Genomic DNA, 25,447 nt, shown 5'->3' on the forward strand with positions numbered 1-25,447 from the left:
AATCCCTCTAATAATAACTACGGCAGGTCGTTATGACAACTATGCAACCAGTCTCCTCAGGAGTTCCAGTTATCCGCTCGAGTCCGACACGCGCTAAGCAAGCTAAGCAACCGTCTCCGAGATATCCGCGTTGGCATCAGCTCAGCTTGGTATGAACATCTGATGGACTCTAGAACCAGAGAATAAGCCTCTAGAATGCCTCTCAACTCCTATTCTACTCTTGATTGCTTGACTGCTCTCATAGGGAGTTTATGTTAGCAACTTGATAGTAACTTGAACCCCTTACCGGGTATACATCGACGGTCGTATACCATAAGTTATCGACACTCTCCACTTGCTGTGTCATTTGACGTCAAAGCAGCCGACCTTATGATTCATATCGCAGAGGACTCAGTATGGTATATTCGATGAACATTATTACGTATTGTTCCAGACGCGATCAGCATCTGCGCTGGAATCTGCCCTCCTGGAGAAGCTAGGTTGGCATCTTATGGTCGTCTGGATATCGAAACATTAGTGGTTCCTGCCCCTTGGTCGCGGGGAGACATATGGTACTTAGCCTGTCCCGTCTTGAAATCGTTCTTCTTCACTACCATACGCTCTCGTCAACTGTATCTACTTGTTTGTCTTGTCTGGCTGGACTAAATCGACCCCGGTGGGTCGCTGTTTCTGCATCGCCATGCTCAACCTGCGGTGATCGAGCATACATCATCAACATCAGTCTAAGAATCTTACTCGAGTAGTCGCCAGGCGCCAGCACAGGCACAGCCCCGCACAGTCCCACATCGAAGTACCAAGTTTGTGGCGAGGCTTCTTATCTTAGAAGTGCCATTTAGATCACATCACTACTTCCCATCCTCATCCTTTCTACTGATACTTGATTTCGCATATATCTATCTAAACAATCGTTCTCAACGGCCACGATGGAGGCACATACTCCGCTGCTGGAAAATATGTCGTCCTCTCTTGGATTGGATTCAACAGAACCTGTCTCGCCGGAGACCCCACTGCTAAGGGAACGCAAGCATCTGGCGCTCTGTATGCTTTCATCATCCTCCCCTATCTTTTGCAGCGCCCGAGTTGACCTCATCTACCAGCCAATTATGAAACAAAGACAAGCAACAAGCGTGGGCGGAAACTCCCACATATCATCGCACATCGCGGATTCAAAAACAAGTTCCCAGAAAATACCATGGGAGCATTCCGAGGTGCCATAGACGCAGGCAGTCACGCGATTGAGACAGATTTGCACTTGTCGAAAGATGGAGTTGTAGTAATCTCACATGTACATACGACGTATCCCCGTTGAACTACACCTTCACAAGTCCTCTAACCTTGATGGCCCCAGGATGCTACTTTGAAGCGTTGTTTTGGGGTGGACAAACGCGTGATCGATTGCGACTGGGAGTATCTCAGTACGCTGAGAACGCTCGAGAAGCCATACGACAGCATGCCAAGATTATCAGATCTGCTTGAGTATCTTGCCTCTCCGGGGCTGGAGGATATCTGGCTATTGCTGGATATCAAAGTGAGTCCCTTTATTTTCCATGACTCTTCTTGTTTGTATGTGCCTGCTTACTCGTGATTTAGATCGACAATGACCCGGAGACGATTATGCGACGAATCGCCGAAACTGCAGCGGCAGTTGCACCAGGCCGGAAACCGTGGAGTGAACGAATCGTGCTTGGATGCTGGTCGGTAAGTACAGAATACCACCATCTTATGCCATTGACGAATGGAACCCCAGAAAGTAGTCAGACTCCATGGGACCCTGAACACATTCTGACAGCAGCATCGTATAGGCAAAGTACCTACCACTTGCGAGAGAATATCTTCCAGATTATCCGATAGCGTTGATTTGCATAGATCTTTCCTACGCTCGCCAGTTTCTCTCCATCCCCAACGTCTCTTTCAATGTCAACCAAAAGATCCTTATGGGTCCACTAGGTCGCAATTTCCTTGAAGAAGCCCGAGCCGCGAACCGCCTAGTATTCGTGTGGACGGTCAACAAGACGAGTCTAATGCGCTGGAGCATCCGCAAGGGCGTAGACGGTGTCATCACGGATGACCCTGCTGTGTTCAAGGCTATCTGCGATAACTGGGATGGCGGAGGTACCGATAAGGACCCAATCACGATGTCAGATCGACTAGAGTCGCTCCTTGTGTCGGCTGTGGTTCTTCTATTCGGGTGGCTTTTCAAATTGAAATATTTCCCTCCTGTGGAGAAGTTTGTGCCGCGCGAAACGAATGGGAAAGACAAAAAGTTATATTTATGAAAGCTTGACGATCCGCAATACCTTGCAATTAATGTTTGCTTCGAGTTAACGTTGCTCTTTGATCCACTCTTGGATCTGGTGAAGATAGAACTCGATGATACGTTTCTTTGACTTGCTTATGAGAAACAATATGATACTCTTTACCTCCATTGCGATCCCATTCATGTGGTTCTCTTTTTGAGGTTCTCAGGCAGCTTCTTAAACCCTTGAGCTCAACTACCTGCACATGACCATCGCTCCTCCCTTCCTACCAATGAAGATACTTGCCCAAAGTTCCTTTTTAAAGAAACCTAGAACATCCTCCAGCGTATATTGCATCTTGCAGAGCATGCCACCTGCATATTTTGCATAACCATCATCGCCACAAGACCGCATCTTACATGGCCATTACTAGAGTAAACTTCCTCGAACTACCGTGTGAAGTGGATTTGACAATGACGAGGTCTTTCCGAATAACAAAGCATGTTCATCATATTATGAAGGAACGGGCTAATGTAGTATCTATACAACTATTGATCACATAAGTCCCGGGTGTATACTTCGAGATGTTCGGGTCATAGGTTTAGTAGCTGAACCCCTAAGCAAGATAATAAATTGCGATAACGTGGCACCGTATCGGGATACGAATTCTGACAATTTTCATCTCAAAAGCTAATTTTCTCGATAAAGATAGGTAGTGCATGAACATGAACTCTATAAAAAAACAGCCTTGATTATAATGGCCACAGTCGTTTAAAAATGCAAAACAAAAGAATATTTGCGATAGTATGTAGAGAGGAATGGCGGTGATGAAAAAAAAGAAATTTCCGATGACTCCGATGCGGGGAATCGAACCCCGAGCTGCTGTGTGAGAGACAGCGATGTTAGCCATTACACCACATCGGATGTTTTTGTTGAAGGACTTGGACACTTTGCGAATACTAATGCTATTAAGTGAAGCCCACCGGCCGTGCTCCGATAGGCTTAAGAGACCGCAACGTGATCGGCATGCCGTAGCTCTATGGAGAAATATTATAACTATGATCTACGCTATAAACTGCAACATATCTACATGTGACAGTCACTATCTATTCCGATTTGAGGTGCCCTTGTCTTGTTCTGCGCGGCATCTTTCTCTACTGTCTGTACCTAACAGGGCAGTCGAAATACCGTACAACGATGGCGCAATATAAAACGCTCACAGAGCGTTAGCCTCTCAATAATTGCCCTCTTCTATAGGCATTAAAGGCTCAAGGGTCCTCGGCATATAGTGTCCCAGATCCGCTAAGAAGAAAGAGCGGATAAATGCAAGAACAATGGGATCGTCTGAAACATACACGACAATTACTCTCGAGGTCAGTGCACTCACTTATGCAGTCAACCCATGGTTAACACGACCCATCAGTATGTGCAACGGTTTCATTATGTGTTCTTCCTGCATTACTGCTTTGTCGTGGCTCGCAGCAGCGGTGTCCAAGATCTTCATCCGTTATCAAAATAGCGAGGATAGGAGTCTATGGCCCGCACTGCACCTCCCTTCTTATACCCGGTTCTATAATAGCTCTGGCGCAGCTGCAACTGCAGACTATCTAATCTACATGAGGCTTCTGTAGGCCGTTTTACCTGGTTCAGGTTGTGGATTGCGCGATTATCCACGAAGACCGTAGATCATGCACCATGCATCGCTTCCTTCAAGTTTGACAACTTGGAATTATACCGCCATGTTGATGTCTGCGGTGTGGTTCATGCGAAAGACCCAAGAGAGACAGGCAACTAAAGTTTCTACCAGTATGCATGGTCATGCTAGTTCTTTCCGACTCGGATGAGGGGATGGAAGCAGTTGAAGATGTCTTATCTGTTGATAGACAGAAAGGGTGGCGATCCTCGCCACCAAACATGTCAGTGATAGCAGTGAAAATGATAGAGCACCGCTGGAATCTAGATACTGCTAACTCATTCATTTCTGTCAGTTGCTGCTTCTTTATCCCATTTCGAAACGGCCGTCAACGACGACCGGTAAGATGGAGGCCGTTCTTAAATCCGAGGGCATATGCCCACTTTGGAGGTTAGACTAGTACGTCTTTTCGCTCCTGACCGGCCCCTCCATGACGGCAACGTCTATCAGATACCAGTCTAAGTCGGCCCATGAGGCTACCAGCCGTGGCGGCAAAAGAGAATTATAGCTCGGCCCGTGAGCCCAGTCGGGATAACAGCGGAATGCGCGGTAAAAAGGACGCTCGGACATTTCATCTGGTTTGTGTTATCTAGAAAGAGCTATCCTTCCACCATCCCATATGTATATTAGATGGGGACCCCTCCTCGCATCGGCGCACGCGATAGTGCCAAACGATTCTACTGGTTGAGTTTCTACGCTCGATCATCGATTGCATTGCGCAGCGACGCTAGCATGGAGTTTGCCCACGTCGCGTCAAAAAGCTCCAACGCACTTTCGGGAGAGGAGATGCAGCAGCATCCAGCATCGATAATGGGTTAATCTTACTTACCCGACAGGCACGCTTAGCAGAGAAGCCCTACGAAAGGATAAATATAGATATCATGATCGACAAGCATCATGCATAGTTTGTAGGCGACAGTATCCCAGCTCGGTCCGAACAGCAATGCCTACTCAAAACACCAGACCATACAGCGGGTCAAACCCTGGAAAAAGAAAACGCCCGTCACCGATGGTATATACAGAGGTCATTATTGAACGCGTGAAATAGCGCAATACCGAATCCGAGCAGCCTCCAATTCCAAGAGGAGGGAAGTGGGAAAAAAGACATTGAAAGCAAAAGATAAGAGACCACCGGACGCCATAGATGATCACGTATATAGATGATTCAGACTCCCACCCCAACGCCTTTGATAGAAGGGAATTTTAGAAATTGAAAAATGTATGTCTGTAATAAACAAACGGGACCTTCCTGCCCCGCTCAAGAATCCATTGACCGCTAGCGCGAAAGGGTATATCTTGGGAGAGATGATCCATGTTCACTTTCGAAAGCTTTCCACACCGAGGATTGGTGTCTCCACGAGGCGGTCGCATGGGACGCCTTCGTCGCGTCTCCTCTCAAAGAAACTGTCACACTCAGACACGACCTGTGCCCACTCCGCAAGTGCACGTCCTGCATACTTGCTAGCGACGAGAGTTTCGTTCCGCGGCCGGAGGAGTTCTTCTTTGGTTGGCCGTTCCGGTCCCTTAACTTGCTGCCTTCCGAGATGCTGGTGGTCTTGTCTCGCCGATCGGTCGTCGGAACCTGTCTCGGAACCAGATGCTCGAGCAGACCTGGACTCCGAATCCGAGTCAAGATCAGAGACCGAATCGGTGGAGGGATGACGAGACATAGACCGGCAACCTTGGAGATGTAACTGAGTGGCAACAGGCAAGCGGGGGGGAAAGAGACGTTTGTTCTTGCTAGGCCATTGCGGGCGGTCTAGCCACTCAAGAGAAAATCGAAAGCAAAATTGCTGATGCGGCGTGCGCGGACGGCGAATGGCAGGGGCAGCTTGTGGCTGGCTTTTGTCTTCGGAGTCGCGTTTGCTACCGGGGCCACTCGACCCTTCGTCGGCTGTATGTGATTCTAGCTCGTCGCAAGCGCTCCCAGGAGGCGTAACTTCACCCGGCTTCGGATTTGCAGGCGAACCGAACATCGTCCGCAGTATACTCCATCTTTTCTTGGGGGCGGGTGCTGGTTCCGCTGGGGGCTCGTTCGTATGTAGTTTGAGACTGCTATGGTTTCGGTAAGCTGTAGGCTGCACCGATGAAGGTGGGGGAACGACACGGTCAAAGGAAACAAAGAGGCTAGGGGGAGAAGGCAGATTGTCGCTTCGTATTATGATTATTCTCCGGCCAGGGGCCGGACTGCAAGGAGCAGACGATAAAGGAGCACTGAGCTCCTTCTCAGCTCGTGACTGGAAAGTAAGATAGTACGCCCAGATCTGCTCCAGTCTATCTGCAAGCGCCTCATATATGCTTCTGTGATCAAGTGTTAGAAGTGGATACACGGTCTGATCTGGCAAGTAAGAGAAACTCACGAATCCATTGGAGAGCGATCTCCATTATAACGAGCCACCCTCCAGCATATAAGGCGATGGAAATAAGAGCGGACCATCGGGCTCCAGTGATTAAAGTAATGGTAGAAGTAATTTTCGTTCAGAAGTATGCCGTGACAGAGATCGCCTTTCCGCTCTTCGCAGCTCGTCAAAGTATTCCAAATACAAAAGAAGAATGAAAAGACTCGGACCTCGGTGAGGGAATTATGACTCTTCATCATCTGTCTACACACATCCAACCAGAAGTCCCAGTCAAATAGTTCAGTCTGTATAAACTGAGAGAAGCGAACGAAGATAGAACCGACTTCTTCCAGGAAATCACACAGGACGAAACAGGCGTTGTGGTCAAAGCGCGAGACTTTGCGGGCTGCTGCTTTCATGATACTGCAGAAAGACTCTGCATACAGTTGCCGAGCAGCACAGGGTTCTGCTGAAGACTCGGACAACAAGTCCCGGAGGAGAATTATCAATCGGTTTTCGGCCATCGAGCGATGACAGTTGGCTACTCCCAAGGGCATTGCAGAGGCAGATGCATCAGGGCCCTCCATAAAGTCGTCGAAAGTAACAGAGGCGACGGCGTGCGGGTTCTCGGGCATCTGTGGAATAGACTGCTTATACAGGGTATCCTCCAGGACGACCAGCAGCTGTCCGTGGACTGACAATAACCCTGGAGCCAGAATCCTTTTGTCTTTTTCCAGATTCCCGGGAACGAATTCTGAGAAAAGTACATGGAAATACTTGACGAAGACAAAAAAAAGATCTGTATCCCGGCCAGACCAGCGAGACATCCAAGGCCCATTCCATGGGATGCGAGAGGCACTCAAGGGAACGTTTGGCTTTTGACGTAGATACCGAATCATAGCTGCATGTCCCGAAAACGATAACGCTCTGATGGCTGGTGGGAAGCACAAGGCTAGGTCACCCGCGACAGTACGGGTGTCCAACCCTCTGTACACCGCGGACTCGGCCAGCACGCGCCGGAGCACATCCGGCGGTGTGTTCCAGAGTCGGACTAGAATATCTGCGATACCAGGACAGAAGAAAAAAGCGTACGCGCAGGCTTTACCGCAAAACGACACCAAACTGGCAGGTGCGTGTCTCATGGACATCCGCTCGACGACAAATGCCATCTGGGACAATAGGTTCTGGGTGAAGATGTTTCGAATATTGTGGTGGATCGATTCGACCAGGAAATCAGACCCGGTAGACCCCCTTGAGCAGTCAGAGCTCGCCGTAGAGGACCTCTGCGAGACAGGAGGCCAGGACTGAGATACAGCAAAGGCAATTCTCCACTCGGGCCGTGTCATGATACCCGCAACAGCTTCGAGGTAAACCGGTCGATCCGTCCCCGATATGGATTGATTATTCCTCCCATTGAGCATCTCCAGTAGTCCGGTCCACCACTTGTTCAGAATATTTACTCGACGGTCGAGATCTTCTGGCCGCAATGTCTTACATGACGCATGATTGCTGTAACGGTGGAGGAAGGGTAGCAGCGACGACCGCAGCACGTTCGCTTTAAGAGAACTAGACTTCGACTGAAACCTGTATATCTCTTTTTGTCAGCCACTTGACACTATAATTGGATCCCCGCCCATACGTACTTCTGGTAATCGCCCTCCAGGCCTCTGAAGACACCCCACAGTTCGTCCTTCTTGCGCGGCGGATCCATGCCAGCTGTGGGAGCTAGTGCCGGAGCCTTTGGCACTGGAGGCAATACGGGCGTTGAAATATTCACAGATGAGGCGAGCCGATCAAAGGACGTCTTGCTGCGTAGCGAGGTTGAAGATGGGATTGGGCGGATAGTGAGGGTGTCATTCTTGCTTCTTGACACTAGCGCGCTCAATGGTCGTCGACCCCTCCTCAGTACTGATCTCCTCCGTCCAGGCTCCGCTGGAGCTGGCTTGCTGATGATATCTTCTCGGATCTCGGGGACCGGAGGAGCTTTCAATGATGACGGATCCTGCTGTCTAACCGGCGACGGTTCATTCAGCGGCATCCCCTTGAGTTTGGTGTCCTTCGTCGGAGACGGAGAGCGGGAGGAAGAGGATGTCGAGATCCATGATTTTCGAGCCAATGTTGCCAGTCTGCCCGACATAGAACGAACCCGAGAAGGCCGTACTACCGGTTCAGGCGGCTTCGTCTCCGGAACGGGGTCCGTGGCTGCGTCTTCAATATTGACCCCGGTGGCACCTTTCAATTCCTCCGCGGACAGTGTAAACTGGGATACTGCGATCTTGGGCCGTCCATTTGCGGTCCGCTGAGAAGCCCGCCGCAGGATCGCCTTCTCCGTCTCGACGCTCTCCTTGGAGGGTGAATCCTTGAGAGCAGCCAGATTGACGTCTGAGAAGGTCCGTTTCATGTCCGTCGATTCTTGGTCGACCTGGACATCGGGTAGGTGATTGTAGCTGGCTGAACGGTGTAGGAAGGACGAAGTGTCCTCCGGGGTCGTCTCCGGAGGCGGTTGGGACATGATGACCGACGACTCTCGCGCCAATGGGTCGGAGGAAGGCAATGAGGGGAGGGGAACGTGGACGTCCCCCGAACAGTGAGCCATTTGTGTCAATCGTCTGGAGAGGCCAGCCCCCCACGAGCGCGTGTTCAGCTGAGCGCCGCAAGGGTCAACGCATCTAGCAACTATGATGACCTCCGGGGAACATTGAACTCGAACCGGGTGACGTGAAGAGCACGTCGCGCTGGTGACGGGATACCAGACAGTCGCGGCAGCTAGATCTTCAAATGGACCAGCCCTTGAATCCTGATACAGCGTGGCCGGGCAAGCGTCCCCTGGAACAGATGCAGAATGGTTCTGCCCAGACGCACAGGCACAATGGAACCGTGTAATGAAGCCTCAACCAGGAGCCAACAATGGATGATGACGGTCGACCAAGGTTGCCTTCGTCTAGTCTGGTGGTTGGGGAGGGGAGGAAGAGTGTTTGTTGGCAGGAGACGCGCTGAAGGAGCGAGTGCACGGGGGGTCGCAATGCAAAGGGCAGCCGCTGATCTGAACGAAGGACGATAGATGATCGCAGGACGGGGATGATACCCTTGGCGGTGCGGGAAGCTGAGAAGGGGAAGGGGGAGGGGAAAGGGGGGTGAGAAATTGTTTGACGACAACAGAGGCAAGGGAGCTGAGCGATTGTTGATAGTTAGTTAGTTAGTTAGTTAGTTAACCAGCAGCTTGGAGCACTGCGAGAGAGAGAGAGAGAGTTACATATATCGAATGACGCCGAGTAAGTATCACGGGTGGATGCCGATGGAGACCGGCACTTTGACTAAACCGCTCGATCTCTCTGACGGGAGCCGCTCTTCTCCCTTTCCACCTCTCTGAGCTTCGAACTCTCTTCTGCCCCGTCGTCACTAGCGACAGTCCAGTAGATAGGGCATTTCGAGCTCGTTTCCCTCTCGCTAGTTCCAGAACACATACTTAGCAGTCTGAACTAACTGATACACCGTAGCCTGCGTCCCTCCAGCAGGTCCACGACCGCGCCCCCCTTCGCTCGACCGGCCCTCCGTGCTGCTGTTCCGTTCGCTGAGTGGGACATCTACAAGCCGCATGGACAAACTACTGTTGCTATCTGGAGAAACTAACGTCCTGACGGCGAGGATAGCTGAGAACCAGTGTTGTCCACCGGTGGATCCGGGTACAGAACTACGGACGGCTCTGGCACATTCTTGCAGAGGCAAAATCGAGAGGGAGAAAACAACCAAAACTAACGGATCTCCTAGTGCTGAGTGCTTATCAACACTGTCGTCATCCCTAATACTTGAAGCCTCTTCTCGTCTTCATCAAAGGGGGCGAAAACATGACTTGACCGCAACAGTTCCCTGGGTCAGTCATGCGGCTTGTTTCAGATAACGCCCAAGGTTGGTCGGCGCGGAATTTCCACACGACGTCCACAGCCTCCAGCTCAGGGCAATGCAAAACGAGCAGAGCCAAATAAGGAAAGAAGAAAAGAGAAAAAAGCTCAGAAGCACAGAGGCTAATCGAAGCACTACTTCCTGCACACTTATCTGGCCATCATGATCGACACGATTCGCCGGCCTTCAGATACAGCATCGCCTTAGCGCTATACCATACTCGCTAGAATTGTGCATGAAGCCAAAGAATCCCTGCGTGCAGCTTGCAGCTACTGTATCGTGACACCCGTCGCTAAACTTCGTGAGTAGCTTGCTTTAGGTTTGTATAGCTACAGCGCAATACGTTGGATGAACTCAAAATTTCCGATCTTGGAACAGACACGGTAAATAGGTATCGTTGTTTTTCTCGTTCGTTATTACTTGTTATTGTTCCATATCTACCCGTTTCTCCGAATCAGACTTGCTATCATTATATGGTTCAGATCTGGCTGCGCCACACTCAAATTCTCGTGGCTGTGAATGACGCAGTGTCCCGGCAACTCCCAAGGTTTGGTGGTTGGAGTTTACAGCAATGATGCCGATGAATTAAATGAAAATAAAAAGAAAGTGTCAAAGGTGCCCGCTTCCAGAGAAACAGATCTGACACTCATCAGCAACTTGAAGTGGGCGCAAAGGTTGGGAACTTGGGAAGAGCATCGCCCTGCGGTTCGACACCATCCCACGTTGTGTCTGTCACATTAGCATTATTCCCCTTGTTCAAACTTTCTTCTAGAGACTTCCCCGTGGGTTCATCAATCTCGGTCCGTCACTTCGACCCTACTCCGGCCTCCGTCCGATCCGAGTGAGCCTCATCGGTATCGTGGATGTGATATTATTGACCCTCCTCGGATGCAGGATTTATGTACTATAGTCACTGTGCACGTAGGGCAGAATCAATCAACTTTTGTCACCGTCGTATTACGGGCGTCTCTTGATGACGACATCAAAATGCCCGCTGTTGTGCCAGATGGCATTCGCACATTCCAACCCTCCCTTGGGACTCCGGAGGCACTGTATCCGGTCGCTATCCGTCTATTTATATATATGGATATACATATCCCGCACGCCATACAACGCATGCTCACCTAGCCTGTCACAGCCTCGCACCCTTGAAGCTCCGATCTCTCGCATGCGAAGTATCCAGAACTTCACACAGATTATTATTATATTGTCTCTTACCTTTCCTATTCCTCTCCCAACCCGGGCAGGTACCGGGTACGGAACTGGACGGAGAGAAGACTTGCCGACTGCCAACTGCCAACTGCCAACCCATGCTCTTCCCCACAGTTTCTCGTGTCCCCAGGTCTCACTCCAGCCGGATAGCGGCTGTGCAACATCCGCATGGCCCCAAAACCGTCATTGGCAGGTTCGTCTATCCCACTCTTCTGACCGATTTCAGGAATCATAGAAGTTCTATGAGTAAAATGTAACCTGTGGATTATTACTTCGTTACTCGAACCACTTCTGTGCCTGGATCTAAGTGTGTACGGAGGAATAGGAAAATGTGCAGTTTTCGGGAACGTGATACCATTTCTCCAGTGTATCGGATGGAGGTTGCCACAGCTATGATAAGAAAAGGCAGTGGATAAAGCACCAGTGCTAGAACTACAGAGTGACCAAAAGTCACATGTCCTATACACACTATCCTGAGGAGATATGGCTATACTCTACAGGACCTGATACCTGATAACGGTGATTCAATACCAGAGTCTCAGAGTCCGCGCAATAGCGACAGCTTGCGAGGCACGATATATTACGAGCCTATCATGACCATCTGGGACGTAGAGTCTTGAGGTCTCACGGGTTGAAACACAGGATTTGAAAGATGTCACAATGATATTGGTATTGTAAAGGCAGCCGCAAAATGTTCGAAGCAGGTCTATTTTACAAGCTCCCCATGGACACACGACTCGGGGACCACGTCAGTTCACGTAAAGCCCATCAAGCCCATTTCATGCGTCCAAACATTTTCTCTCATAGCTTAGTGAGCGGCGGCAGCCGGCTCCTCGTCCTCCTCGAACCAGCTCTCCTCAACGGGGGCGGCCTCACCAGCGGCAGCCTGGCCCTCAACCTCAACCTGCTGGGCCTCGTAGTCCTTCAGCTCGTTGGCGATGTTGGCCTCCTCAGGCGATGGGGGCGGCTTGGGAGCGGAGAACTTCTGAACGTGGGCTTCCGCATCACCGGGCTTGATGGGAGCGGGCTTGTAGGCGCGGAGCTCACGCAGGTACAGGTCCTGGACGGGGTCGGCTGCAAATAGATCGGTTTAGTGGACGATAAACAACAGATATGCTAGGAAGGGAGCGATTGTGACCACGTACCCTGACGAGCGGCGGATGTAAGGAAGGTCCGGCGGGCGACAGAGACCTGCTGCCGGCTGACGCGGGTGAGGAGAGAGCGCTGGTAGAGGGTCAATGACGGGGTCAATGGCACGGCAGCGTCAGGGAAAGCAGTCTTACCGAAGCTCTGAGGGACTGGGACATCATCGCGGCGGTGGTGTGGACGTCGTGAAGTGGCAGAGGATGCTTCTTCCGTGAAGTTGGACGGGTTTCTTGCACTGTCGACTTTGGCCGGGCAGGAGGGCTTGGCGCTGGCTGACTCAGCTGCGGCTCTGCCAGCCAACTCTTACTCTTTCGACTGCCTTCGCCGCTCTTCAACTCTTGTCAGCCTCGTCAGAACCCCCAGCCTTCGACCTTCTTACAACCCACAAGCCTCTTGTCATCGAACCCCGTCACCCACGTTGCTGTGCTCGACTCGACTCCGCTCGATCTCGCTGGCAGCTGTGTCCTGACACGGTTCTGCGACCCCTTTCGTGAGACTAATCCGCTTGCGCATCTCGTCTTACGGAGACCTTGACTGGTTCATCGCGGTCGGACAAGTCAGGCTCGGGGCTTTCTCCGCTCGTTTAGAATCTCGAGGCTTTGTGGTTTCGACACGCTGGTGAAGGCATCCTCATCGGCGAACTCGTCTTGGAAAGGTAAAGCACCGTCCGGCTTCGGCCCTCTGTGGGTTTGATGGGTAGTCCTCAAGCTGCTGGACAGTTATGAGGCGATAGCACGGTCATCTCCGCCTTTCCAAGACCTCATATCCACCGATCTCTCAGATTTGCTCAATCAATATATGTGGACTACAGTGCTAACATCGTTGCTGACAGCAGTGGCATAAGAGGCCAGGCTCGAGACGCGCTACAGCCAGCTTACTATCTCTTTACTCTGGCTCTTAGACTCCACTCCCTAGAGCCCCCCCTTTCCCCGTTCGAATACAGCCGCCAAGCTGTATTCGCCGCTGTTTATTCGTGTTTGCGCTTCGAAACATAATCTCAGAGTTTCTCACAAGAAGATCAGAAGGCGTCAGCAAGAGCGATTTTTGACAAAAAAGAAACCGAGCAAAATGGCGACTGTGGCACCAGGAGCGAGGGCGGATCAAACGCCATGGAGGAAAAACCTCTCCAATCACCTCATCTGTCCTGAATGTAAAGAAGTGCCACCCAATCTGGAGTTCCCCGACTCGCATGAGACAGTCTGCGGCTCCTGTGGGTTGGTCCTTGCGGACCGTGAGATAGATATGCACTCTGAGTGGCGTACCTTCTCCAATGATGACCAGAACAATGACGATCCTTCTCGTGTTGGAGATGCAGCAAACCCGCTTTTGAACGGAAACCAACTTGAGACTCAGATCGCCGGTGGAGCTTCCGGTCAGTCTCGGCAGCTGTACCGTGCCCAGAACAAGCAGTCCAGTGAGAAGACCAACAAGTCACTCTTGGCAGCTTACAAGGAGATTGGTGCCCTCTGCGACGGTTTCAATATCCAGAAGAACGTGGCCGATACGGCGAAGTACCTGTTTAAAATTGTGGATGATGCGAAAGCCTTCAAGGGAAAATCGCAGGACGTGATCATCGCTGGTTGCATCTTCATTGCCTGCCGTCAGTGCAAGGTGCCTCGGACGTTTACCGAGATCTTTGCTGTGACCAAGGTCACCAGGAAGGAGATTGGCAGAATCTACAAGGCACTGGAGAAATTCTTTACGGCACAGAACTTGGAGAGGATCAACTCTGTTGTTTCTAATGGAGGTGAGTTGGCCATGTCACTGTCGTTGATAATTTCAGGCATACTAAACATTTATTTTCAACGGTGAAGGTGTTCCTGATCCGAATGAGACCTACACTGCAACCACCTCGACGAAGCCGAGTGATCTGTGCAACCGTTTCTGCAACTTGTTGGATCTTCCGTTCCAAGTCACCAACGTCTCGTCCGCGTTGTCTGACCGCGTCACCACGATGGGAGACCTCGCCGGACGCTCTCCTCTGTCGATTGTTGCTGCTTGCATATACATGGCATCATATCTTATGGGCCAGGGCAAGACAGCAAAGGAGATCTCTCAGGTGGCACACGTTAGCGATGGCACTATCCGTGGTGCCTACAAGCAACTCTATGCCGAGAGGGAACGCCTGATTGACCCTAACTGGATCAAAGACGGTAAGGGAGACATGAAGAACCTTCCTCCCAGCTGAGATGTTTCCGTCATCGCAAAACAGTCTTGTGGTGTAAGGATATCCGTGTGAAAATGCGGAGACTTGTCCTGATGTTAAGTCCTCAAAGCGACGGTGAAAACCTGGCGCCCCCCCCAAAAAAGAAGAAGATTTGTGCATGACGGGAAATTGTCCCATCTCTGTCTTCAGTTTTTGTCTTGTCTTAAAACAGAATCAGCTTTGCGTGGAGTGAAATCTGCACCTGCATTGGGCCAATCCTGGGTAGAGATCTTGCCCTTGCGAGTCTCGAAAGCGGAATCATATCCCCTGCTACCGCAGGGCCAGCCTCGTGCTAGTCTGGACATGCCCTCCATGGGTTAGCTAAATCTGAAGATAGCATACGTGATCTGTATTTCATTGTATAATACACTAAGGCGATAGAAGAATCCAATGCATTCAGTGCCCAATGTCCACTAGATATAGACGAAGAGAACGTAGGCAGGCCCATAGATGCTAATCCGTCTCTTATTACTACTGAGGCCACGTGATAGATGTCGCCACTTTAATACTCCAAGTGCCGCTTTGTCCCTTATATGTTATAATTATAGTTAGCAGAAGAAGAATTGGGCATAAAGAGAATAATCTCACCAGGACTTGCTGGATTGGAAAGAAACTGCTATAGTATATCTCAAGCTGGGTGCTGCATAACTATCCTACCAATCTGTAACTATATTCCGTGAAATTCTAGACTGCGCATGTTCTAATATATAGTCCTCAATGCCATATACTTGAGGGTTTCAAAGAGTCCAAGACCCGCCATTTCAAATTATGGAATAAGCGGCCAGAACATCCCAGAGCATGACGTTTAAATTGACGTTTCAATCGCCATTAGAGTAAATCTTTAGTAGAAGCCTTCGCCGCTAATATCCGATGCGCTAAGAAGCTTAGTCGTCCCGATATAGAAAAGTGCCGGCCAATTTGCCCAGAGCTTTAGTTTGACGATGTCGCCATATGCCCTATATCTTGCAACAGTAGTAGCATTCACACTTAATGGCAGACAACGACAGCGAGAAACGTTTCCATGTCTTCTATTTCGCCGCTCTGGCCTTTGCACGTGGATCCTTCGGTGTAGGGCCATATTACACCTACCTCATTGGGAAATTATTTGTCGGATATATCAGAAAGGACTGCGAAAATGTTACTTCGAAAATGTTGTATATAATCAAGGAGCTGTGCAATGTAGTAAAGACCTATAGACTATTCCCCGTCTTACCCAGACAACCCTCCTCTCAATCGCCAAAACTGTCCGCCCAACTTGGCGAAAATGGCTGAAATCGAAGGTAGTGCTGGAGGAAGAGCGCCGGTCAAACGAGTCTGGTACCGGACGTCTCTCTTCAATGCCTCTGTCATTGGAGCAGTTGGCTTCCTCGCCCCAGGTCTATGGAATGCAATGAACTCGCTTGGTGCAGGTGGTGAGGAAAAGCCTTTCCTGGTCAACGCTGCCAATGCGCTCGTCTTTGCCCTCATGGGATTTTTCTGCATCCTTGGCGCACCTATTGCAAATCGCATTGGTTTGAAATGGACTCTTCTACTGGGTGCGGTCGGATACCCCGTTTATGCCGCTGGACTTTACACGAATAATCGATTCGGAAACGTATGGTTTGTGCTGGTAGGCTCAGTGGCATGCGGTATATCCGCCGGACTCTTCTGGGCTAGCGAGGGTGCTATTGCGATTGGATACCCGGAGCCTTCAAAGAGGGCCAGATATCTCAATATTTGGGTGTGGTGGCGGACCATGGGTCCTATTATCGGAAATGCCATTGTGCTGGGCCTCAACATCAAGGCCAAAGGCGAAGGCAGCGTGGGATACTCAACCTATATCGTCTTCATCGTGCTTCAATGCTTGGCTGTCCCGGTTGCCTTACTCCTGACGCCTCCAGATAAAGTGCAGCGGACAGATGGATCTGCCGTGATTATCCAAGTCGAGGAGTCATGGAAGGAAGAGTTCAAGGCTCTCTGGCGTACCTGCAAAAACCGCAACGTCGTGCTGTTGCTTCCGATCTTCTGGGCCGCATACTTCAACGAATATTCCAGCAATTTCGAAACATACTATTTCGGTGTACGAGCACGGGCTTTGATCGCTTTCGTCGGTGATTTTGTGACGCTACTTGCCTCACAGATTATCTCTCACTGGCTCGATTGGAAGCGAGTTAGTCCAAAGAAGCGTATCACATATGGCTGGTATTATGTTATCTTGGTACATGTCGCGACTTGGATTTATGCCTGGATCATTCAGGAGCAATACACGGCCAATCCGCCAATGCTTGATTACACCAGTCGAGGCTTTGTGAAAGGCGCATTCGCGCTGTTCCTGTGGAGTTTCGCGCAACAGACTGCGCAGAACTGGCTCTACTATGTTATTGGCTCGACAACACAAGATATCGCTGAGCTCACTAGATTGACCGGCATCCTTCGAGGCCAGGAGAGCTTTGGTGAAGCTGTTTCCTACGGGCTCAACTCGAGGAACTGGTATGGTGGCCGTGTGCCAATGGCTGTAAACACAATCTTACTAGGTAAGTCCTTTTACTTTCTTTTTCTTCTTCTGCGAAAGACAAAGACATCCAGTATATTTCGAAAAAACTGACGCCTTCTAGGTTTGTGTGTAATTCCTACGTGGATAGTCGTTCACGAACACGTCCCAGATGAGGAGGTAAAAGATAAGGAAACTCTGAGGACCGATATTGACCCTGCTCTTGAAAGTGAAGTCGTTGTGAGCACCGATGTGGTAGGGAAATATGCACTCGACCGCGCTACGGCCTCTTATCCAGCTAAGCAATAGTCCTACGGCTCTGTTGCTTGACGACATGTCACAAGAGCAGATTATAATGAATACAGTGATGTGAATTCCACATCTCAGGATCAAAATAGCATACTCTGTTTGTGACGTATGATATAAAAGATAAATAATACACGAAAGCTTGTTTTCCCCAAGTACAGTACAGTTTCAGCAGAAGCATGTACAGAGCCTGTGTTAGTTACCTTCTAAATCACGCCCTTAATAAGCGCGATGTGCCGAGCCACCGAAGAGCTTTTTAAGATTGTAATCCCTGACACTCAACACAGAGCTGGATGAGGGTAGCGGGGACCCAGATGGAGAAGAGCCTCCTACGTCTGGACCGACATTGTTGCCAGTGCTGTGGCCTCCATCAGCAGCCCAGTAGGCAGCAGCAGTAGCATTAGAATTGCGATTCGCACTAGGATCAATACCGATGCTGATCCAGGCAAGAAGACCATCTATGACAACGTCAGATTCTATTTAATAATTTCACTGGAGGACGCCAGAGTATCTTACCGGTTATGTCATTCCCGAGGTAAACATACTCAGGAAAGGGATCATAGTTGTTATCCGCCTGAGACGGAGCCCACATATCATCGTCGTTGGAAAGAGCCTCGATCGTGTTTGTGTTGTACGGATATGTCTCTTCCACAGCTGAGCGTAGGGACTCGTCAAAGAAGATCTGCCCGATGTGCGATACCGTACCACCCGTGTATGAGCCATTAGGAAGTAGGCTGGCATTCGTATGGACCACAGTGTGCTCGTGTGTAGCACGACCGCTGTAGTGACCCGGGAAGATGGTGTCGAACTGGACGACGCCGTCATTGTCGGACATCTGCAAACCGCGCAGGAAAGTTGAATTTAAACCTCCCTCTCCGGTGCTGTCGACACCGCTGTAAACACCTGTGGCATTGCACTTTGATAGAGTCAGACATGTAAGCAAGGAAAATGTTGTTCGTGGGAAATCAACGTACGGCCCAAATGTCAATGAGAAGGTCAGGAACAGGCTCGCATGTATTGACATCGACGAACTGCATTTCCAGATGCAAAGGGACACCTTGCTGCCCCTCTGTGACGTCCTGGCGCAGGAGCTCGCCGCTAACGTAGTACGGACCGATCGTGTTTTCGGGAGTAAGGATACAGCTGGTATTGGAGCTGAAGAGGACAGACGGATCGGCCATATTGACTGATCCTGTCATGTTGTGATTGACCTTCTCGTACTTTTCCAGCGTAGCAAGATCCCGACGGTGAAGGTATGCTATAAAATTCCAATTAGTCAAATGGAACATCAAATAGACATAAATGTTGCTCTCTTACCATCGTCCGCTGCAAGACCCCTTTCATTACGTAGTCTCGTAGCAGTGGCGGAACGACGAGAAACGGCCCGCTTCTTCAGTTCTTGGAACTTGGGGGAGTTTGCGCATTTACTCAGGGAGCTACTGGCCCTAGTAGCGAGAATCTCACGTGTCTGGAGTTCACGTTTGACATGCTCGACATCGTGATGCTCTCCGGGATGAGCTGTTGCGGCACTGAAGAGAGAGGCTGCCAGCACGGCGGCGGCGTTTAACTTGCTGATATTTACCATTGTGCCTGAACGGAATAGTGTAACTGTTAAAGCAAGGAAATTTGGATGTGAAGAGGAATCGCCCTGGAATGAAGAATTGCTATACACTGCTGGTACTGGACGTGCCTTTTATAACCCCCTTCCCCCGTTCCCCCCAGCTAAAAACAGTAAGTATATATCACTTATGTGCCAAGGTTAATAATGTCAAAACTTACGTATACTTAACTCCATTGACATATTGAGCAAACATAACTGGTATAACGAGGTTGCCACAACGTTGCGAATATTGAGTGTGACTTGAACTAGCGTTCCACAGACAGGCCGCAGATCCCAGACAGGCTGCAATCCGCCGCATGGACATATCAAATTGATAGAAGAAGCACCCACTGGCATGGTTAGATTCGAGGAACATGGAAACACGTACGTCAGCGTATAGAATAAAGGGGACCAATTGAATGTCCTATAATTGTCACTCAATGAATAAGACTTGGGATTAAGAGGGTTGCTTACGATTAGATCGAGTCTACTGGAGAGCTAGACAAATAACCTCACGCCAGGGTATATCCGCGGGGCAAGGCTTAGGGAGTGTCTTGCTCGTATTCCATTCGAACCAACCCCTCAATCAATGGGAGCTGTTTCTACATGCTTGTTTCCTCTCACTGGTCCCATGTTTCTATGACAGCCCTAGATCTTGTTTCAGGACTTTGTATTCCTTGTTGGTTCAACATGCAGGGCGTGTTTATGAAGAAGATTCCAGCAGAGCGAAAACACAAGTGGTGGATCTGTTGTGGCTTTAGTTTGGTTTAAGTAAGTGGGCTTTGGAGAATTGAACTTCTAGATCTGCCACTGAGCAGCTTTGCCTGAGGAGTATTGGGTGCATATGCCAAGAGAACTGTCGTCTCCAGAATCCCGCTGTCTTGGCAATATATACAGTAAGTATCTTGAAACACTGCTAATCTATTACTGGAAGGTTGCTACGAGCTCTGAGCCCAACACTTCAGATTGCGGCCGCGCAACACCGGTCTTGGCAACTGTGATGGGACCAAAAAACGATTAACACAAGGCTATTTATTATTCCGAGAATTATTGCCTGATATGAACGCGGAGAGCGCTAAGAATGAAGAGACACTTGGATTGTGAAAGACCTAATTTCGGAAATGAAATGCTTGGCTACCGTGGACACAGCGGATACTCTCATGGAGCCTGTCCGAATAGACATTAGATGTAATATGAATTATATTTGGTATGATATGCGGAGGACAATCAAGCTGCACTGAAGGAGGTTGGTTGTCAGCTGTCTTGATATTGCGCAAGTTCAATAGTGCAGTGTTGGTAGTAGTAGGTATTTCATGGTCTACCATCGATTCAATATCTATGAGATCCTATATGCCATGATCAAGGTTTGTCAATCCAAGAGGTTTGCTTGAAGTTCAATGGCATGTCCTAGAAATAAGACGGACAGGCAAAACGAAGTTGTCCAAGTTCGAAATAAGGTCAAGGCTTGGTCGCTAGAAGGCTATTAAGTAGCCAGAGCACACTACCGTGATCTAGAGCCAAGTACTACCTATATCTATGTGCCAGCATTTGACCATTTGACATCCATCGAACTGGGTTTTCTCCCCTGAGACGGTTTGCATTGCTTGAGGGGGGTTTGCGGGCTCAGATAGCGGATCTATTTGACAACACTTTGCGTGAATATCGTCAAAACAGAGTCGGTTATTGAGATGGATGAACAATGGATACGCTAGTTTTGATGCCAATGCCCACGATCCAAAGATCCGAGAGCATCTGAATTCATGGGCGGTGAAATTCTTCCATCGGACTTTCACCCGCTGCCCCACCAAAAAGAACGGCACATTTCTGTGTCATCATCCTCACTCATTGTTCCGGTGGATTTTTCTTTTTGTTGACTACAGACCGGCCAGGCCTCTCTTGTGAGATTGCAAAGGAGAGATAATTCGACTGAGAAGCATTCATCAAAATGGCACCCGAACCGTCACCTTACGCGCCTCCTGCTCTGCCCGCACCTTTCACGAACACGACCCCGCCGCCTGCCCTCTTGACCCAAGGCGCCGAAGCCCATCTGTACAAGACAACCTTCCTCACGCCGTCAACTCCAGCTGCGCTTAAGATTCGTCCCTCGAAGCCATATAGGCATCCGATCCTTGATAAACGACTGACGCGCCAGCGCGTCTTGCAGGAAGCTAGATGTTTGGCGAAGCTCGTTCGCGAAGGAGTCAATGTCCCTGGAGTGCTGGCGGTGGACTGGGAAGCCCAGGGAGGAGAGGACGGGCGTGTTGCGGCTTGGTTGTTAATGGAATGGATCGATGGATTAGCGCTGCGGGTTGTCTTCGAGCGATGGGAAGCTTGGATCAGGCAACAGCACCGTGAGTTGTCGCAGGATGCGTTTTCGCAGTTACACAAGAAGGAAGCAGAACGTGTGCGGGGTCTGATGAGGAAGATCGGACGAACAATTGGTGGCATGCATAAGGCTGGTGTCATTCATGGTGACCTGACGACGAGTAACCTCATCCTGAGACCAGTCCAAAGCGCAGACACCCCATCCGCAGAAACTCCCGTCACAGGCCCTCCAAGTATGGATGGGGAAGTTGTCCTAATTGACTTTGGGCTTGCTGGCCAGAGTGTTCAAGATGAAGATAGGGCTGTCGATCTCTACGTGTTGGAGCGGGCATTTGGCAGCACACATCCCAAGACCGAGGGTTTCTTCGAGGAGGTTGTGAAAGCCTACGGGGAGAGCTATCGGGGAGCGAACGTCGTGCTGAAGAGGCTGGAGGACGTAAGAATGAGAGGCCGCAAGAGGAGCATGATTGGATGAGTGGCATATGGATGTATATCTATGAGACGAATGGTGTGCTCGGAGAGTAGGGTGATGCCCTGACGACCGTCTGAAACAACATGGATGCATATTTCCGCTGAAAGAAATCACAAAGAACTCCTCGCTACAAAGAGGGACAAAAAAGGACAAGGAATCGTCTTCATGGTCTTGGTTCAATACAGCTGCCGACTTCAGCGAGTGCAAAATATCCCTTATTCTCAATGACTCCGCGGTCCTTCACGACGGCTGTATATTTGACAACCCACTGAGGCTCGATGTCACCTTTGATACCGTCACCGGAATCAGGAGAGGAAGCCAGAATATGGGCACCGCTTTCACCCGCCCCGAGAAGTTCTCTCGTGGTCCCTCTCGGAAGGATGTCCGTGCAGTCATTATGGGTCAGTAGCTGGATGTTCTGTTGCTTTGCGTACAGGATCAAGGACTTGGGCACAACGCAGCAGTCCTTGACATTGATCTGATCGACCGAGGGCTTGACTTTCGTTTGCGGAAGGAATTTGGCTAGTCTGTCACTGCCAAACTCTGCCAGTCCGATCTGGGAGATCATACCCTTCTCATGCAGGTCTTCCAACGATCGCCATGTTTGAACTAAGCTGTCGAAGTCATCCGGCTGACCTTCAGCCTGTGGGGTTATTTCCTCTTCTCCCTCGTCATCAGCATCGAACGATACACCCGGGAAGGAGGCAATCAAGAGATCGATAGAGTTAACATGTAGTTCCTTCAATACCAAGTCAATTGCTTGCCGCGTATGCGCACATCTCCGCGAAGCCGGGATACCTGGCAGGTAGAATAGCTTCACTGTAATGTCATATTGATCACGTTCCTCCGAAAGTCCCGATTGTGAGAAATCTATCGCGGGGATGTAGAGCGTATCATCTTCCTGAGACGTCCACGATGAGTAGTCATCGGTATAAGATATCTTCTGCGGTATCCCGTGCTTCTGCGGATCAGATGCGCCATTCGCATGCCCTGGCTCGACGTGCTGTGCTGCGACGAAGTTCGATCGCAGAGAGTTGATCAATTCGACGTTGGATTTCTCTGTCGTAAATCGCCGTATGATCGACGGTCCGCCATTCATTATATTTCTATTTCCCTCCGCGGTGTCCTGTGATCAGCAAAGCACGATGGTGGGGTGACATGGCGGGGTTGCGAAAACGTACCCCGTGGAGAGAATGAGCTTCATGGTGACGGATAGTGAGGAGAGCCTGGATCGGGCCCTCGCGTCTCTAGAGGCTTTGATTTTCTTTGTCTGAGGAAGATGTGATCAATAATAGTAAATATGGTAGTACATATAAACCTGGAGTCTGTCGCGGGGCGTGTGGCGAAGGATTGTGACTTTGTCCTTTGGCGGAATTGCGAATTGCTAAGCAAGACCCGCCAGCCGTCTCTTTGCGGGCAGCTTCGGAGTTAAAGTGTAACTTGACAATCTGAATATTGTCAGCGCAGAGTCATAACATTTAATATTCTGACGCAACTGATGCTTACGATCGGACCAACTAATAAGATTGCACTTAGACTGAGTCCATGCAGCTGACCCTGTGCAGCGTAAGTACTTAGCCATAAATGCAGGCCACTCGGCCAAGCCCATTCGAGACACTTGCGTATCTCTGCTTCCTCAGTTGATTCCATCTAGGTTCTGCTGTCAACCTAGCCAAATTAACTCAATATAAGATATATACTGCACTTTCATGCAGAGTTATATTTACTATAGCTCTCAAGTGTAACGATACTCTCTCTAGTGCAGGCGTTTAACTGCCGTAATGAGAACCATAGTGACTGTTAGAAGTCAATAGAGTATTCGTCTACAGCTACAAGAGAATAGTGTCACTCCCCAAAGAAGTTCAAATAATAGTCTCTAGGATCTAATCAGATAAGCCCTGGATGGGGTATAGAGTGAGCAGTATATAGTTATCCACCAGCTTATATCATCCTTAACCAAGTTGACAGAAACAAGCATCTAGCAAAGTAGTTGGCTAGCGCACACCATTGTCAGCTATTGACGGGCATGAATCGAATTTCGTGCAGAATATGTCTTGCAATAGCAGATTTTATCACCTCCTAAATCTTATAATTAACTTACTCTTCGCTGATTTTAAGAACAGCTTTGAAACATCAACAACCGAATTGATAAGCCTAGCATGAAAAAGGGCTTAATTGTTTATAGCCTAATTAATCATTATTCGTAACTGGTGGCCTGATAAGGTCAAGACTCCCGACAACTTGGCCACGCAAGAGAGCGCGGGAATTCCTAATCATAGCCAACGGTAACCCCACCTCTAGACGTATGGGTATAAAAGTTCGTGTGAGACGTGTAGCAATCCTACAATGTAGCTTTTAAGCCACTATTACATCTGTCGTGTTCTTTTTTTTCAATCAATTGTACTTCTCAAAACAATGAGCAACAATATCTTAACCGACGAAGAGGTCTCGCGAGCGGCTCATCTTCTAGATGCACAAAATAAAGCCGTCCAACTCTTTGAGGAGATCGAGAGGGATCTCATCCGCCCAGGTATCAGTGAAAAGGCATTGAGTGACGAAATCCACCAACTTGGAGCCAAACGTTACAATATTCGAACTCATTGGCATAAGCGAGTGATCCGAAGCGGACCAAACACATTGAAACCATTCGCCGACAACCCTCCAGACCGTATCATTGAGCCGGACGATATCTTGTATGTCGATTTAGGACCTGTCTTCGAAGCCTGGGAAGCCGACTTTGGACGTACCTTTGTTCTCGGAGATGACCCCAAGAAGAAACAACTACGCGATGCATTAGAGCCCGTGTTCAATACGGTCAAGGCGCATTTCCATGAGAACCCAGATCTGACGGGCGAGGAGCTATACGATGTCGCATCTCAGGTCGCCAACCAGTATGGGTTTCGGTTCGGTGCCCAACTGGCTGGTCATCTGATTGGGTCATTCCCACATGAACGTATCCCAAATGACAAAATTACGCTTTACATCTCAAAGGGTAATAAGACCAAAATAAACAGCCCCGGTCCTGATGGACATAAGCGGCATTGGATTCTGGAGATCCATCTTCGTGACCCTGAGGAGACTATGGGCGCTTTCTACGAGCAACTTCTGACGGTCGATTGATGTTGATATCTGTCGGATATATGGAGAGTTCCTGTTGGAGTTCTTGCCTACATGTCATAGAGCTGGCCTCAGAGAAAGAAGGTCACCATGATCCCTGAACGAGGTACACCACTGAAGTCAACATCCTTGAGCAGCCGGGTTTCCAATCGATGTATCCATATTCATTAATGAGGTTCTACGGACTCTTCTGCATCTGTAGAACTTAACTGAATGTGTAGAGATCGCGTCAGCTCATGATAGGATGGCATCCGCCATAAGAAATGGTTTAACCTCGATCTAGTCGTCTGAGGATACTTGATCAATTAATTATGTTATGTCGAATATCGAATGGCACGCAAGCAAGGTTCTGACCTGAACAACTTGAATAATTGCTTGCTTGCTTTCTTGCTTGATTGCTTCTAGGTTTAGGGATATTTTTCTT

General features: G+C 49.5%; 9 protein-coding genes and 1 non-coding gene across 10 annotated transcripts; 5 read left to right on the top strand and 5 right to left on the bottom strand.

Annotated features, from left to right (window-relative positions):
* Window positions 1-923: 923 nt before the first annotated feature.
* Window positions 924-3,501, top strand: C8Q69DRAFT_487115 (PLC-like phosphodiesterase; the record flags this gene model as incomplete). The annotated part of the gene is made up of 6 exons (XM_028631957.1): window positions 924-1,038; window positions 1,098-1,285; window positions 1,349-1,528; window positions 1,591-1,698; window positions 1,803-2,137; window positions 3,417-3,501. The coding sequence occupies 6 exons, from the start codon at window positions 924-926 to the stop codon at window positions 3,499-3,501; spliced, it is 1,011 nt and encodes a 336-aa protein (XP_028484008.1).
* Window positions 3,090-3,161, bottom strand: C8Q69DRAFT_t96. The gene has a single exon. It is a non-coding gene; the product is annotated as a tRNA-Glu (tRNA).
* Window positions 3,502-5,246: 1,745 nt separating the features above from the next.
* Window positions 5,247-8,781, bottom strand: C8Q69DRAFT_445310 (hypothetical protein; the record flags this gene model as incomplete). Its single annotated transcript, XM_028629057.1, has 3 exons — window positions 5,247-6,231; window positions 6,291-7,853; window positions 7,913-8,781. The coding sequence occupies 3 exons, from the start codon at window positions 8,779-8,781 to the stop codon at window positions 5,247-5,249; spliced, it is 3,417 nt and encodes a 1,138-aa protein (XP_028484009.1).
* Window positions 8,782-11,026: 2,245 nt separating this feature from the next.
* C8Q69DRAFT_290369 (hypothetical protein) lies at window positions 11,027-11,903 on the top strand. Its single transcript, XM_028627009.1, has 2 exons — window positions 11,027-11,574; window positions 11,707-11,903. The coding sequence occupies exons 1-2, from the start codon at window positions 11,143-11,145 to the stop codon at window positions 11,731-11,733; spliced, it is 459 nt and encodes a 152-aa protein (XP_028484010.1). The 5' UTR covers window positions 11,027-11,142; the 3' UTR covers window positions 11,734-11,903.
* C8Q69DRAFT_521748 (ATP synthase complex subunit H-domain-containing protein) lies at window positions 11,845-13,040 on the bottom strand (the record flags this gene model as incomplete). Its single annotated transcript, XM_028633522.1, has 4 exons — window positions 11,845-12,455; window positions 12,527-12,605; window positions 12,665-12,856; window positions 12,945-13,040. 4 exons carry the CDS (start codon window positions 13,038-13,040, stop codon window positions 12,190-12,192), a joined length of 633 nt encoding a protein of 210 aa, XP_028484011.1. The 3' UTR covers window positions 11,845-12,189.
* A 555-nt stretch (window positions 13,041-13,595) lies between these two features.
* On the top strand, window positions 13,596-14,715 carry C8Q69DRAFT_403866 (transcription initiation protein; the record flags this gene model as incomplete). Its single annotated transcript, XM_028628015.1, has 2 exons — window positions 13,596-14,274; window positions 14,342-14,715. 2 exons carry the CDS (start codon window positions 13,596-13,598, stop codon window positions 14,713-14,715), a joined length of 1,053 nt encoding a protein of 350 aa, XP_028484012.1.
* Window positions 14,716-15,695: 980 nt separating this feature from the next.
* Window positions 15,696-17,591, top strand: C8Q69DRAFT_419036 (DUF895 domain membrane protein). Its single transcript, XM_028628370.1, has 2 exons — window positions 15,696-17,246; window positions 17,328-17,591. The coding sequence occupies exons 1-2, from the start codon at window positions 15,998-16,000 to the stop codon at window positions 17,510-17,512; spliced, it is 1,434 nt and encodes a 477-aa protein (XP_028484013.1). The 5' UTR covers window positions 15,696-15,997; the 3' UTR covers window positions 17,513-17,591.
* Window positions 17,592-17,633: 42 nt separating this feature from the next.
* On the bottom strand, window positions 17,634-19,408 carry C8Q69DRAFT_290567 (Intradiol ring-cleavage dioxygenase). The gene is made up of 5 exons (XM_028627010.1): window positions 19,289-19,408; window positions 18,827-19,231; window positions 18,484-18,767; window positions 18,026-18,425; window positions 17,634-17,967 (listed from the first exon to the last, which is right to left on the bottom strand). Exons 2-5 carry the CDS (start codon window positions 19,092-19,094, stop codon window positions 17,729-17,731), a joined length of 1,191 nt encoding a protein of 396 aa, XP_028484014.1. The 5' UTR covers window positions 19,095-19,231; window positions 19,289-19,408; the 3' UTR covers window positions 17,634-17,728.
* A 1,775-nt stretch (window positions 19,409-21,183) lies between these two features.
* On the bottom strand, window positions 21,184-23,110 carry C8Q69DRAFT_487121 (hypothetical protein; the record flags this gene model as incomplete). The annotated part of the gene is made up of 5 exons (XM_028631958.1): window positions 21,184-21,376; window positions 21,494-21,606; window positions 21,697-21,861; window positions 22,100-23,012; window positions 23,088-23,110. The coding sequence occupies 5 exons, from the start codon at window positions 23,108-23,110 to the stop codon at window positions 21,184-21,186; spliced, it is 1,407 nt and encodes a 468-aa protein (XP_028484015.1).
* Window positions 23,111-24,203: 1,093 nt separating this feature from the next.
* Window positions 24,204-25,416, top strand: C8Q69DRAFT_469995 (peptidase M24, structural domain-containing protein). The gene has a single exon (XM_028630799.1). It carries the CDS (start codon window positions 24,322-24,324, stop codon window positions 25,024-25,026), a length of 705 nt encoding a protein of 234 aa, XP_028484016.1. The 5' UTR covers window positions 24,204-24,321; the 3' UTR covers window positions 25,027-25,416.
* Window positions 25,417-25,447: the final 31 nt, after the last annotated feature.

Source organism: Paecilomyces variotii (genome assembly GCF_004022145.1).
Source record: "Paecilomyces variotii strain CBS 101075 chromosome Unknown C8Q69scaffold_7, whole genome shotgun sequence".
Classification (NCBI taxonomy): Eukaryota; Fungi; Ascomycota; class Eurotiomycetes; order Eurotiales; family Thermoascaceae; genus Paecilomyces; species Paecilomyces variotii.

What these genes read in the sequence shown, in the direction of transcription:
- C8Q69DRAFT_419036 (XM_028628370.1), top strand. Translation starts at nt 15,998, where the DNA reads ATGGCTGAAATCGAAGGTAGTGCTGGAGGAAGAGCGCCGGTCAAACGA. An exon ending in TGTAAACACAATCTTACTAG is followed by an intron (nt 17,247 to 17,327) that starts GTAAGTCCTTTT and finishes GACGCCTTCTAG; the next exon opens with GTTTGTGTGTAATTCCTACG.
- C8Q69DRAFT_469995 (XM_028630799.1), top strand. Translation starts at nt 24,322, where the DNA reads ATGAGCAACAATATCTTAACCGACGAAGAGGTCTCGCGAGCGGCTCAT.
- C8Q69DRAFT_290369 (XM_028627009.1), top strand. Translation starts at nt 11,143, where the DNA reads ATGACGACATCAAAATGCCCGCTGTTGTGCCAGATGGCATTCGCACAT. An exon ending in CCCAAAACCGTCATTGGCAG is followed by an intron (nt 11,575 to 11,706) that starts GTTCGTCTATCC and finishes ACGGAGGAATAG; the next exon opens with GAAAATGTGCAGTTTTCGGG.
- C8Q69DRAFT_290567 (XM_028627010.1), bottom strand. Translation starts at nt 19,094, where the DNA reads ATGGTAAATATCAGCAAGTTAAACGCCGCCGCCGTGCTGGCAGCCTCT. An exon ending in GGGTCTTGCAGCGGACGATG is followed by an intron (nt 18,768 to 18,826) that starts GTAAGAGAGCAA and finishes GGAATTTTATAG; the next exon opens with CATACCTTCACCGTCGGGAT. An exon ending in CCTCGGGAATGACATAACCG is followed by an intron (nt 17,968 to 18,025) that starts GTAAGATACTCT and finishes ACGTTGTCATAG; the next exon opens with ATGGTCTTCTTGCCTGGATC.